The following is a 14,781-nucleotide window of genomic DNA, read 5'->3' as shown; positions in this document are numbered from 1 at the left end:
TAACCCGAGGTTACCACTGTAATGTTCTGACAGCTGTTTGACAGTCAAACAGTCAAGAGGAGGTTGTGGACTCTCCTTGGAGGTTTTAAAGCAGAGGCTGGTTGGCCATCTGTCATGGATGCTTTAACTGAGATTCCTGCATTGCAGTGGGCTGGACTAGATGACCCTCAGGAACCCTTCCAACTTTACAATTCTTTGATTCTATGACTCTGTACAGCAGGTGGGAGAGGAGAGAAAACAGAAGCTTAAGAAGAGCCACAGTGTCTCTCTCACTTAAGTAGTCTAAAGGGGCAGAGTAATTTCCTTGTGTCACAGCGTGGAAGCCACAGCTCCACATTACCATCAGGTATATATCTAATCTACCAGCATGAAAAATAAGAAACTTCACTATGAAAACATAATGAATATATTTTCCTCATTCGCTTTTCTCCCTCCTCCCTCCCAGCCTCGTTTCCTTTTGTGTCGTGGCTTTTAAATTGTAAGCCCAAGGGGAAGGAGACTGTTTTTATTCTTCATATTTGTAAGCTGCTCTGAAATGCAGTTTTTGGCTGAAGGGTAAAAACAAAGGGACAAACTTTAAATAAATAAATCCCAGCTTAGATTGTAAGCTCCTTGGGAGCAGGGACCTACCTATTTTGTCACAGCTACCCTGTAATGCACCATGTGCTTTAATGGCACTAAACAAGAACAACAAATGGAACAGTTCTGGACACAAGAGGGTTAAGAGAAACACACGACTGCGGAATCGTATCAGATCTGCTATGGAAACAGAACAGAACCCTGTTCTGCATTATTGCAGGTTTATTGAATATGGATATGACAATAGCACCTTTATTGGCTTGTTATTCTCCCAGTCATAGCTGGCTGACACCATTTTCAAAGGCATACTTGGCAATGCTCATAATTATAACTCAGGCCAGGCAATATCTAATGCTTTCTTTAAAAGCAGCTATTTCCTGATACATTCAAAAGAAACATAAAAATAAGCCTCAGCTTTTAAAATCTAGTTGCACACAAACATTTGAAAATATGGTCCATGCTTGCCCCCACAAAAACCCACCACAATTTACCATAAAAAACACTATGGCTTCAAACGACATTTCAGTGAAATGCAATCTACCTCATGTAAAGTACCTAGGCATCAAAGTGGAGTACAGAATTATCATGACCAGTATAATGGAACAAATCTCACTTTTAAAACCAAATGGATAGGAAACGTTTTGAATTTTTGAGAGCAATGGAGATGTTAAAAAGACTTGGACCACAGTCCTAACTAACCCCCCCAAACCCCCCCCACAATGCTGGGAACTATAGTTTGTTAAGGTGCTGAGAATCAAAGCCCTGTGAGAGGGGAAACTACAGTTCCCAATATTTTTGGGAGGCGTGATGTGCTTTGCATGTATGGTTCAATAAATGTTGGGCAGGGCAGATGTGCGCACAACCAAAACTGTTTTGAAAGCTTTTCCTGGAGTTGATCACCTGACTTCACAGGTAAAGCTGCCTTCAAATGGAAAAGCAGTTTGCCTGTTCAGCTACAGTAAAGAACAACAAACAAACAACAAACCCTACTTTCAAAACACTTCCATGCACAGAGATATTTTATCCCTATCGACGAGTAACCAGGACTGCAGTAGAAGACCCAGTTGCAGTGCATAATTATGTGGACTTAACAGACATTGATTTCAAGGGCCTTTAGTAACCGCCAGTAAATTGCAGCAAAAGTAGGCAGCTGCCTTATGCTGTGTCCATTTGCCTATCTAGCTCAGTACTGCTTGCACTGACTGGCAGCTACTCTCTAGGATTTCAGGTGGGGATACTTTCCCAGCCCCAACTAGGGATGCCCCAGAATGAACCTGAGTCCTTCTGGATCAATATTTCCCAAACTTGGGTCTCCAGCCATTTTGGGGGGACTACAATTCCCATCATCCCTGATCACTAGTCCTGCTAGCTAGGGATGATGGGAGTTGTAGTCCAAAAAAACACACCAGCTAAAGACCCAAGCTTGGGAAACACTGTTCTGGATGAAGAACAGGTGTTACACCACCAGGCTACGGCCATTCTTTCAGGTGTTGCGGTGCTATAAAGTATGGATAAAGAGTTCTTTTTGTGTCCTGTATTTTAGATTGGAAGCTCTCAGGAAGGGGGGAGCTGTGATTGATCTGATGTCACCCACTTTGGGAACCTTTCCGGAGGAAGAGCAGGTCAGAACTGCTTTGAAAAAATAAGTAATATCTCAATATTGTGAAATGGGGGCGACGTTGAGAGGCAGTGGCTTCCCTAAGGTCTCCGAGTGATTTCCAGGCTGAGCTAAGATGTGAAGCTGGATTTAGTGGCTCATAACATATTAAGAGGGACGCGGGTGGCGCTGTGGGTTAAACCAAACAGCCTAGGACTTGTTGATCAGAAGGTCGGTGGTTTGAATCCCCGCGACGGGGTGAGCTCCTGTTGCTCGGTCCCTGCTCCTGCCAACCTAGCAGTTCGAAAGCATGTCAAAGTGCAAGTAGATAAATAGGTACTGCTCTGGCGGGAAGGTAAACGGTGTTTGCGTGTGCTGCTCTGGTTCACCAGAAGTGGCTTAGTCATGCTGGCCACATGACCCGGAAGCTGTACGCGGACAAACGCCGGCTCCCATGACCTACAGAGCGAGATGAGCACGCAACCCCAGAGTCGGCCATGACTGGACCTAATGGTCAGTGGTCCCTTTACCTTTTTAACATATTAAGAACATAGGAAGAGCCTGACTAGATTGTACCAAAGGTCCATAGCTGGGCATTCAGGGAAGCTCAAACACAGAATATGAACAATATGAACATTGGTCCCCTTAGGTAATTTTAGACTCTGGACTGCATGACCTTACACTCATACAGTCTCTCTCTCTCTCTCTCTCTCTCTCTCTCTCTCTCTCTCTGTGTGTGTGTGTGTGTGTCTACAAATGCTAAAGTGCATTATTTCACATGGTAAGCCTGCTTTGCTAAATTCAGAGGGAATTTTCACTTTTAACTGTGGCAAGATGGATACCTTTAGCCAATGACACTATGTCTCAAGCAGTGTTCGAAACTCAGAGATATACAGTGGTACCTCTGGTTACGTAATTAATTCGTTCCGGAGGTCTGTTCTTAACCTGAAACTGTTCTTTACCTGAATAACCACTTTAGCTAATGGGGCTTCCTGCTGCTGCTGCGCCGCCAGAGCACGATTTCTGTTCTCATCCTGAAGCAACGTTCTTAACCGAGGTAATATTTCTGGGTTAGAAGAGTCTGTAACCTGAAGCGTATGTAACCCGAGGTACCACTGTATAAGCGAGGCACCAAAGGGCTCCTTAAACCAAGGTTACAGTCGCCAAAACAGAATAGCTAGTTGCCATTTTGGGGCAAGACAGTTCTAAAGCCTTATTTTTCAAATGATGGACTGAGTGTGATTGATCATCAGTTAAACATCTGGCTAGTTCAGATGGCAACCTTGAGCTGGGTGAAAACTTTGAGAACTGAAAGAAGAAGAGTCACTTGACCCAGAGAAGAGTCCTGGCCTATTCCGACCTCTTTTTCTGAATGGTGACACAGACCATTCATAACTAAGAATATTCTTCACAACTGGGAGCAAGGCAGTGGGGTGGGTTAAGTGAAGACAAACGGCAACAGTTAACTATAATGTTGTTTACTGCCCCTGTTCAGGCGGCACAGAAAAAGCATTTTCGTTCCCGAGATTCATTCTAATTCATTCTAAAATATAACTGATAGAATTCTACAGGGTGTGGTATTAGTGTGTGAAAACAGTCAAGATCCAATGATCCTCAGGCATGCATCTCCAGATGGGGGAGATGTCGGGTGCTGCTGTCCTGGCACCCAGGTACCTTCACTTGGCCACAAGTGGTTGATAAAAAGGTAAAGGTACCCCCTGACCATTAGGTCTAGTTGTGGACAACTCTGGGGTTGTGGCGCTCATCTTGCTCTATAGGCTGAGGGAGCCGGTGTTTGTCTGCAGACAGCTTCCAGGTCATGTGGCCAGCATGACTAAGCCACTTTTGGAGAACCGAAGCAGCGCACGGAAACGCCATCTACCTTCCCGCCGGAGTGGTACCTATTTATCTACTTGAACTGGTTTGCTTTCAAACTGCTAGATGGGCAGGAGCAGGGACCGAGCAACGGGAGCTCACCCCGTCACGGGGATTTGAACTGCAGACCTTCTGATCGGCGGGCGCCTGGTTGATTCTGAACACTGGTCTCAAGGGCTTAGGAAGCTGCCTAATGCTATGTCAGCTCACTGGTCCATCTAGCTATTGCCTACACTGACCGGCAGAAGCTCTCCAGGATTTCAGGAAGGGGACTGAACCCAGGAATTTCTGCATACAATCCCTATCTGCCCCTGAGCTATAACCTTTCCCTAAGGCTTGCACAGATGATGTCTTTAGTGACACAAATTCTTGTCCTTCTTTGGCAACCCAGCCCTAACAACAACAACAGCAACAACAACAACAACAATAACAGTCTGTTAGCATCTTTCGTGAAATCTAGTAGGCCTGCATTATTAAAAGTAAGGGTTCCCAGTCCATCTTATCTTATGTGCTAACAGCTGTACCTTTCAGAGCTGTGACCTAATCTATTTCGAATCTCCTGTTCCTCTTGAAGTCTGAAATGCCAGCGCATCATTTTCACCATATATCGTGGAAGGCTGCACTCACAAGTCGCGATTAAATTGATTTTATTTATTTTATTTTACGCATCTCGTCCCCCCTGCCTTCTGCACAGGTCTGCAATGGAAAAGTAAAACCCATTTTGCCTAGGGTGAAAATTTAATGGAAGAATCGCCTCCTATCTGCCATTCATTAACAGCATTCACATTCCAGGCTTAAAGGCATTCATCCCAGGGAAGACATGCCAAATTCCAGGCATGATTCCCTTTCCCCCAGGTTGTAAGTGTGCCAAAAACAGCAAACACAGGTGTATTTGGGAAGGTAGGCCGGCAAAACTTGTGTGCGCTTAGTGATCTACATGAAATTATTTACAAAGTTGAGCTAAAGGTAGTGTGTGAGGCCATTTTAAATTACATTTTCTGACATTTATATACTCCTGTTTCCTCCAAGGTGGTGCACACCTAGTTCTCTTCTCCTCATTTTATTCTCACAACAGCCTTATGAAGTAGCCCAAGGTCACCCTGTGAGCTTCAGAGCTGAGAGGGGATTCGAGCTCCTGGCCTCCCAGTTCCTAGTCTGACATTCTAACCACTACACCATGCTGGCTAGTGGTTCAGTGATGGATTAGGACTCGAATCCCCACTCAGCTATGAAATTCATTGCGTGACCTTGAGCTAATCACATCTTGGCCTAGCCCACCTCACAGGATTGTTGAGAGGATAAAATGGGTAAGAATGCCAACACGGGGCTTCTTCCCAAATTGGAGGCTCCAAGAACTACCCAGTCATTACTCTTCCACTGTCAACTACAAGTGGGATTGCAATTGCCTTTCCTCCCAATTAGGAGTATTCTGCTTTTTCTACATGTACATCCAGCTATGTTCTGTTCATATAAGGGGGCGTGGCATAATTGTTGTGGGCAGGGCCAGTTGAAGTTTAGCACACATTCCTTATAACCAGGGCTCCCCCCACCAAACTCAATTCCGGCAACTATAATTTCAGTGGAACTGGATCCAGGGCTGCACATTGACCAACATGGCTTCTTCTGCTTTCAGTTGATTTATTTTTACTCCACACCGCTTGTAATTTATCTCATCAGAGTCAACTCTGGTGTAACTGTACAGCTTGAAGATCTGAAGCTTGTTTGACAAGCCAAGAATAAAATAGCCCTGCTGGACCAAGCCAATGCCCATCAAGTCTGGCATCCTGTTCTCACATTGGCCAACTAGATGCCTATGAGAACATAGCCATCATGGCTCTGATTTCCATATTCAGCAGGGATCTTAGAATCACTTCCTGTTCTAGACAATGACTCTTTGCTCGTTGTATTAGGAGAGAACGGCTATATTCATTTGATTTGTATTTTTTAATGCAACACATACGTTCCTCATGGGCTAAACAAAGCCTTGTTTTGTGATGGCCTTTGGTCACAAACAAATACATTTGACTCACTGGCTGATAGTATTATAAATTTTGGAAGAGCCCACGAGGAACCGGACTGTATGTGGATCGAAAGGTTGTCAGCATGGAATGCAGAGCTGGAGATGGTCTCAGAATGATTTGTAGTAGAGCTGCCGAGCAGAATAACCCCACAACACTGGCTTCTGAACTTTCCTTTTAACTAAGGATATGCAGCAATAAAATGATTTTCTATGCTCAGGGCTAACCTGGTGACCCCTTAATCTGGAAATAAAACCCTGTTGTATCTGCTGGTTTCTGTTGCTGAGTGCTGACAGACTGGCAATCCAACCATTAAACTTCTGGGAGGTGCTTGCAAAATTTCACCTCCATGTTTGGGAAAGATTGCTCTCAGAATTGTACTTAACAGCTTTAGTAAAGCCCACAGTTTATATATACTTCATTATATACACTGGACATGCCCTCCAGATGTTTTGGACCATCATCAGTGATCATTGGCTTGTGCTGGCTGGGGAGGATGGATATTGCAGTCCACAACATCTGGAAGACTCTATATTGGCTATGCCATCATATTCCCATGTATCTCTGTGGGCATAGGTGTGTCTGTCCTGGCTTGTGAGCATTCCCTGTAAGCCACCTGGGGGACTAAAGGCACATTCCAGGGAAAGTTGAGCTCTTCACTGACTGTACATCCTTGCCTCTGCCCTTGAAATGAATGACCCCAGTGTGAACTGGATTTTACCTTAGTACAGCCTTTCTCAACCTTGGGTCCCCAGATGTTTTTGGCCTACAACTCCCATCATCCCTGACAACTGGTCCTGTGAGCTAGGGATCATGGGAGTTGTAGGCCAAAAACATCTGGGGACCCAAGGTTGAAATCCACTGCCTTAGGTCTGAAGAGAGATGTTGCTAAATCCCTGTGAAGTTAGACAGTGACTGGGTCAAAGTCACCCAGTAAGCACCATGGCCAAGTGGGGAATTTGAACCCTGGTCCCCCAGGTCTTAGTCTGGCACTTTAACCACTACACCACACTGTATGTTGATGAGAAATTTTGAATTCTATGAGTGTATGTTGAGTTTAAACCACAATAGTCTGCTGGGATTGGAATAAACCCATCCTCCCAAGTCAAGATGTGTTCACCCTCCTTCTTCCTCGCTGGGAGGGGTGATAAACCTCCAGATATTCTTGGACCCCCAACTCCTGTCACCCTTAACAAGAGGGCCACAGGTCCCCCACTATATGGCATAAAAGTTGACGGCTCAGCTGAGTGCTTGAACTATTTTTTTTTTTAAAAAAAAATTCCTTCCAGTACCACCTTAGAAACCAACTAAGTTTGTTATTGGTATAAGCTTTCGTGTGTAATCAACTTAGTTGATTTCTAAGGTGCTACTAGAAGGGAATTTTTTTTTTATTTTGTTTCGACTATGGCAGACCAACACAGCTACCTACCTGTGCTTGAGCTAAGATACTAGACATTGAATGGATAGCAAAGGGCTAATGAAAGCATCTCCCAGTAGGCTTGATGGATGGATACTGGCTACAGATTCAGGCTCCCAAGAGTCATGTCCAACTCATCATCCCAAACTGCATGAAACTTAAATTTGTGTGTATGCATGTAATAAAATCCAGCCCCTACTTAGGATGCCATCTCCTGCAAGGTCAAAGTATTTGTCCATGCAGTCTGGTACTGTCTATTCTAACCGGCAGAAACTCTCCATGAATTTGGGCAGAAATAGGTCTTTCTCATCTCTTGAAAGCTGATTTTTCTTAAGCTGGAGATAACAGGGACTGAACCTGGGATATTTGGGCATGTGATCTACAACTGAGCTAAGGTCCCTTCCCTATATAGAAAGATGTCATGAATGAGATTTCCTGATAATATTGCTGGAGATAACAGGAAGATGGTCTCAAGAAGAAAGATCTGGGCGTCTTCCAAGAAGGGGATGCCCCTCTCTCTTTAAATGGTTGTTTCTCTAAAAATTTTGTAACACTCATGCACTATTTATAAAAAGTGTTCATAAATAGACAGATGATGCTCCTATTTTAAGGAGGATAGTGTACCATCAGTTTTGATTCTTCATTTAATGCTGGGTGGTGGTGAATCTGCTGCACAGATCAGGCCCACGAAGCCCTCTCCTCATCTTAGCACTGGGCTGGATTTATCAAAGAACCACATAATTGGAAGGGATCCTAAGGGTCTTTGAGTCCAACCCCTCTGCAACGCAGGAATTTCAACGCACAGTCACCCATCCAATTTGAAACCAGACCAGACCCTGCTTAGTTTTGCAAACATGCTAGCAGTTTTATTGTGGCCCCACCAGGAAATGGGGTTCCTCCCCTCCCAGAGCAGCAGGAGGCAGTAACTGCCCTCTCCATCACAGTGCTGAACTGAGAGGTTTACCTATCCCTAGTGCTGTGATGGGAGGAACCAGCGCATTGCAACTTTGGGCTGAGAGGGAATCACCCTGTTGCAGCGCTGGGCTAAGAAGAGAGGTTTAAAGCACTCCTCCATATCCAGCACTATGTGTGCACTGTGTGAGAGTGTGTGTCCTGTGAGTTTGTGTGTGCTTTCACGTGTGGCATGTATATGTAGTGAGTCCATGTGAGGGCATGGGGCAATCATTTGCACCATGACCACAGAACAGCCTTTGGACAGTTTGAATGTGGCTCTGAGCAGTGGCATGTGGCCAGTGGACTTGGGGGACTAGGCCAGCCCCCTAAATGTTCCTGGTAAGTATTAAAGCCTAGTGCCTTCTTCCTAAAACCTGGGAAGCTTCTGTCCAGCTTAGGGAGGGAGGCACGATGCTCTTGCATGCAACATCACGCCCATTCCCCTTGCAAGCTGGCATCTCTGGTCCTAATTGTTCCCCTGCGAAAAATTTCACTGCATGCCACTGGCTCGGAGGCTGAAAAAGGTTAGTTACCCCTTTCCACTGGGGGCTCCTGGGGGGCATTAACCACAACTGGGATAGTGCCCCCTGCTGGACTCAACAGGCAGAGCTAAGCAGACTTCCTTATGCAAGGGAAACTGCCTCCTAGCTTCCCAGACACTGAGAGCCGATATATTGTACCTGTGCCCAGAGGAACTTTGGGAGAAGGGAAGGTATGGGGGAAATAGAAAAGTATCCCAAATATATGGGCTCCCTGTAGTTGCAGATTTTTGTATGCGGGTAGAATACATGCTTGTCTTCATTGATAGCACCGTGACCCCATGAAGGTGAACTATGTATTCTGAATAGGCAGCCATGGTTTGTATTCTCTCACAAATAGGGACCAAACAGGTACATCATTCAGCTGTCTCTGCTATGGTTGCCAGCTGACCAGGAAACAAACAACACACAAGGTTGGCCTGTTCTTGCCCTTGTAACCTCAGCACCATGAGCCCCGAAGCATGGATGGCTGGAGTGGCTGTAAATGGCACAGCTACAGGGGCTGGTGGAAAAGTTGGCAACCCCCCCCTTTGCCCACCCTCAGCTGCTTTCATGAGAGAAGCAAACGTGAAATGCCTAATGAAAAACCCAACTTGGAAGAAGAAAATGACTGCAGGTCCAGGGCCTAGTGCCTAAATTAAGATGGGAAGGGAAGCAGGAGAAGCGGGAGGCTGAATGAACCGGCACAAAGACCCACTCCCTGATTCCCCCCCCCCCAAATCAAACCATGCCCCTCTCTCCTCGCAGTCTTCTAAACGGGGAGGCATTACAAAAGTCAAAGAGGGCAGCCAGGCCTGCTCTGCATCTCCTCGCAGTTCAAGCACTGCCAGGATCCTGCCCTCTGCCTGCACACCTGATCCTTTGCTCTGTACATGGGTCTAGCAGGTACATTTCAGAGCTTTAGGCCCCAGTGGCAAGCAATCATTTCCTGGGCAATTTGCACCATTTCGATCCTCAAGGTTTTGAGACTCAGGATGCGACCCCCCGCACTCCTTCCCGCCTCTTTACTAACAATATGATTTAATCACAGTGTCTAAAGAGGAAAGGAAAACCACTTTTCTCTTTCGCTGGCCCCCCCACCCCCTTTCTGGCGCCTGCAAAGGAGCAAGGGGGCGGGGTGATGGTGGCTGCTTTGAGTAGTGAGTTTGGGGTGGCGGGAAGAAGGGAAACCGAGCGGCATAAACCAGCATCATTGTCACGCACAGGCTGCCTTGCCCCCCCTTGCCCCCCTCCCCTCAATAACAATACTTCAGGTACGGCCGCCTTCTCGTCCACCTCCCCCCGTCCCCCCCCCCCCGATTCCGTTTCTGCTGCCAAAGGGGGTGGGCAGGGTGTTGTTGTCTGATCAAAATGAAGCTGGGAGAATAATGAAAGGGGGCGAGGATCCGGAGATGGAGAAATCTCGGGGTTGTCGCGCGCTCCCCGCCCCCGCCCCCCCAATCGCATCCTCCCACCGATTATCCCATTGTGGAGCATGGAAGGATGGAGGTTCTGGGGGGAGGTGGGGCTCTGTGTGTGCCTTTCCCCCTCCCTCTCCGCAAATGCAATGGCTCCATCACGCCCCTGGAGAGGGAAGAGAAAGGAGAAGAAGCGGCGGCGGCCAACCTTTGCTGCACCGGGGGGGGGGGGAGAGAAAAGAATGCGCGGGGGAGGCTTGGCCCTGGGGCTGAGTGGGGGGGCTAAGATTAGGGTCCTCGGCCACCTCTCCCTCCCCCGCACACACCCCTAAACGCCCCCCCCCACCTCCACGCCCGCCATCCCTGCGTACTCACCCTGGCCGGCCAGTGCGGGTAGCCTTTCATTTTGGCGAAAACCAGATCTCCAGCTTTGTATTCGCGGGGCCTCGGACGAGCCATCGGGTCCTGCCCTGCCCTCCTGCCCGTCGCCAACTCCGAAGCAACCCCCAGCCCCGCTCCCAGGCCTCCCCGGCGCTGCGCGGCCCCCCCTTGACCCTCCACAAACTCGGGGAGAGGGGAGAGGCGAGGAGGGGGGTGGGTGGGAAAGAGGCGCTCGGCTCCCCCTTCCTGACAACAACAATATTATCGATAATAATAAGGAGGGGGGGGTGGTGGGGACCCGACGGCTGCTGCGCGCCGATCGAGCGAAGGAGGCTTCCGGAGAGCGAAGGATCGGCCCCGGGCACAGGAGAAGCGGCGGCTGGAGGAGGCGGCGGAGGAGCAGGAGAAGGAGGAGAGGGGGGCTGGGGTGTGTGTGCGTGTGCGTGTGTGTGCAAAAGGGGGGAGGGGAGGCCCTGGACTCGGCACCCCCAGCCCCCAAGAATCGAGGGATCCAGCAGCTTTGCGGGGCTCCTCCGCTAGGAAAGGCTGTTGGGGGCTGGGCAGGAGTGGGGGGGGGACGCCACAGGGGGGAGGCGGAGATCCCCTCCCCCAAGCCCTGGCTTGGGAACAATGTGGCCAGGAAGGAAGGGCGCAATGTAGCCGCCGCCGAGCTGCCTACATTGCGCTTCCCATCCCGAACGCTCGCCGGTGCAGCAGAGAGGAAAAATATGGACCCTTCTGCAAAATTATTCCTCGGGCAGCGACCGAAAACACGATTTTTCCTCCCCTCCTTCCTTTCTTTAATGGCTCGCTCGCCCGCTCGCCGCCTTCTCTCCCTTCCTGTTATTTTCTAGGTACACGGATCGTTTTCTATGAAAACAAGAAACGGCGCACGGAAGGAGGAGGTTTGTAGCTCGCACAGAGAAAAAGAGACACACAAACACACACAGAGAGAGAAATGGGCGGGAGAGCCTTTTATTTCTTTGGACGTTGCAGAAAGAGATGAATAAACGGGATCTTGGTCGTTTTCTAGGAAGCATTCTTGCTGTTGTTTGCAGACCGGACTGAGGTGCCTCCGTTTCATGCCTAGGTACACAAAGAAACAAACCACTGCTCTGGAGGCGCAGAGCAAACAGACTGAAGCCTGCCTGAATATTGGCAGGGAATTGGTCATTGTCTCCTTCCAAAATGGGAGAATTTGCACGCCTGATCAGTGGCAGGCCGCACAAGGAAATCGTGATTATTTCCTACAGCCATAAAAAAATTGCTGCTTCTGGAACTTAGGATGCAGGAGAAAAAGCCAGGGAAACACACAACAAACACACTAGACAGGGTTTTGTTTGGTTGCGTTTTGTTTTTAGGCCTGGGCAGAGGTTTGTCCCTCCTGCTCAGCTGCTGAACAAGAGCGATGCAAAAAAGGAAAAAAGAGAAAGTATTGGGCAGAGTTCTCCTAGATGGAAAAAGTTGATAAAAAGTCACACAAACACCCTACCAGCAAACAGATGTTGGTCACACTTTTCTCCACATCTGTGGATACTTGCGCACCATACACTGAAAGCGTGTCTTCCACTCCCTCACTTTAACAGTCACGGCTTCCCCTGAAAAATCCTGGGAACTGTAGTTCAGGGTGCTGGGAATTGTAGACCGCAAGAGGTTAATTACTGTTCCCAGGATTCTGGAAGCAGCTGCTGGGACCACATAACACCAGTCCTGAAGGATCTACACTGGCTCCCAGTACATTTCCAAGTACAATTCAAAGTGCTGGTGCTGACCTTTAAAGCCCTAAACGGCTTCGGTCCAGTATACCTGAAGGAGCATCTCCACCCCTATCATTCAGCCCGGACACCGAGGTCCAGCTCCGAGGGCCTTCTGGAGGTTCCCTCCCTGCGAGAAGTGAAATTACAGTCCCATCAGATGTCAAGGAGATAAAGAACTATGCAACTTTTAGAAGCCACCTGAAGGCAGCCCTGTATAGGGAAGTTTTTAATGTTTGATGTTTTATTATGCTTTTATATATGTTGGAAACTCCCCAGAGTGGCTGGGGCAACCTGGTCAGATGGGCAGGGTAATAATAATAATAATATTTTTTCCCCCAGTTCCGGCACCTCTCAGGTGGCTTCTGGCACTTCTCTAGTGCCATTCTAAGAAAACAAAGGAGGTGTTCATGGTGAGTTCTGGCACCTCTTTTTCTAGAAAAATAGCACTAATAATAACAATAATAATAATACAAAATTCATGTGCTTTAAGGCTCCATCTGCACTATATGTTTAAAGCAATATCATACCACTTTAAGAGTCATGGGTTCCAACAAATAATCCTGGGAAATGTAGTTTATTTAAGGGTGCTGAAAGTTGTCAGGAGATCCCTATTCCTCTCCCAGGGCTACAGTTCCCAGAAAGGGGGGTAACAACCAACACTTCTTTACAGGGAACTCTGATAACTGTAGCTCTTGGATGGAAAATACCGTATTTTTTGCACCATAACACTCACTTTTTTCCTCCTAGAAAGTAAGGGGAAATGTCTGTGCGTGTTATGGAGGGAATGCCTACGGGTGGCATGCCTATGGATTTTCCTCCTCTAAAAATTACGTGGTCTGGTGCGTGTTATAGAGCGAAAAATACAGTAGTTCTCCTAACCACTCTCCATACCCCTTAACAAACTACTGTTCCCATAATTCTCTGGGGGGAAGCCATGACTGTTAAAATGCTATGTGCAAGGATAAACATGCAGCCAATGAGGTGTTTTTCTAAGCATGTTGCAATACTACCGCAAGAAAGTCTCTCTTCTTTCAACCCTGTGGCATGAAGTGGCCTTGCGATTATCTTTCATGCTCTCAGACTTGCAATCCTGGACGTTTCCCCTATTAAAACATTTTATCAGACAATCAGTCATTTCTTAAAAGCATATGCAAAATATGAAGGGTTTCAAGACTAATTAATCAATGAATTACATTTCTGTCCCTCGTTCCCTTCAAGGCTCTCAAGGCAGAGCAGGCTTGAGAGCAGCAGAGGAAGTGAGAAAAGCGAGGAAATCAGGACACGTGCAATTTCTTTCCCTAGTATTAATTTGCAAGGCCCTCGACTGGGAAAATAAGATATGCCCGAAACCAAAAGTTCATCGAGGATTGGGGGGAAATTGTAGAATATCTGAAAAATTATATGTGAGGTGCAAACAACGCTAGTGGGGTTCCAAGAAGCACTGTAAAAATTTTTAAGAGGTATTGTTGAAAGAAAATAGAAAAAAGGAGGGAAGACAAATGGCAATGCAATTAAAGAAATGCGTATTGAAGGGTAAAAATGGATGATTCCCAGAGAAGCTGAAGGAAGACCAAAATTTGTACTTTGTTAAAATCAGTTAAAAGTTGGATAAAATTGTAAGATTGTTTTGAAAACTAATAAAAATAATTTTTAAAAAAATTGCAAGACCCTCAACAGCTTGGGGCTTCAGGATACTTTAAGGACAAATAAAATAAAAGCTATGCAAATCCCAACCTCCAAAAGTGAACTTTAATACAGAAGAGAGCATCCTCCAGATCTCAGATTATTTACTATTCTTTATTTATTATATTTATTATTGTTATTATTTATTATATTTATAAATATATAATATATATAATATAATAATTATAATATATAATATAATAACTATAATATTATAAATATTAATATAATATAAATATAATTTATTGCATAAATTTATCGCATTTATTGCATTTATTGCATTTATATCCAAGGTGGTGCATCTAGTCCCCTCCCTCAATTAATCCCCACAACAACCCTCAGAGGCAGTGATTGATCCAAGATCACTCATTGGTCGAGTGGGGATTTGAACCCAGGTGCCCCAGTTTGATACTCTAACCCAACGATGGCCAAACGTGGCCCTCCAGCTGTTTTTGGACTACAACTCCCATCATTCCTAGCTAACAGGACCAGTGGTCAGGGATGATGGGAATTGTAGTCCCAAAACAACTGGAGGGCCAAGTTTGGCCATCACTGCTCTAACCACTGCACCACACTGCCTCTCT

The 14,781-nt window shown here is 46.6% G+C and overlaps 1 protein-coding gene across 1 annotated transcript in view; it reads right to left on the bottom strand.

Annotated features, from left to right (window-relative positions):
• HDGFL3 (HDGF like 3) overlaps nucleotides 1-11,562 on the bottom strand; it is a 51,836-nt gene extending 40,274 nt beyond the window's left edge. The window contains exon 1 of the mRNA XM_081888798.1: nucleotides 10,752-11,562. Within this exon, the coding sequence (XP_081744924.1) occupies nucleotides 10,752-10,835 (84 nt within the window). The 5' untranslated portion in view covers nucleotides 10,836-11,562. The remainder of the gene's footprint in view (nucleotides 1-10,751) is intronic.
• Between the last annotated feature and the right edge of the window lie 3,219 nt (nucleotides 11,563-14,781).

Source organism: Podarcis melisellensis (genome assembly GCF_964234715.1).
Source record: "Podarcis melisellensis genome assembly, chromosome: 14".
Taxonomy (NCBI): Eukaryota; Metazoa; Chordata; class Lepidosauria; order Squamata; family Lacertidae; genus Podarcis; species Podarcis melisellensis.
Note: the sequence above shows the minus strand (reverse complement) of the source record. Positions and strands in the feature narration are given on the sequence as shown.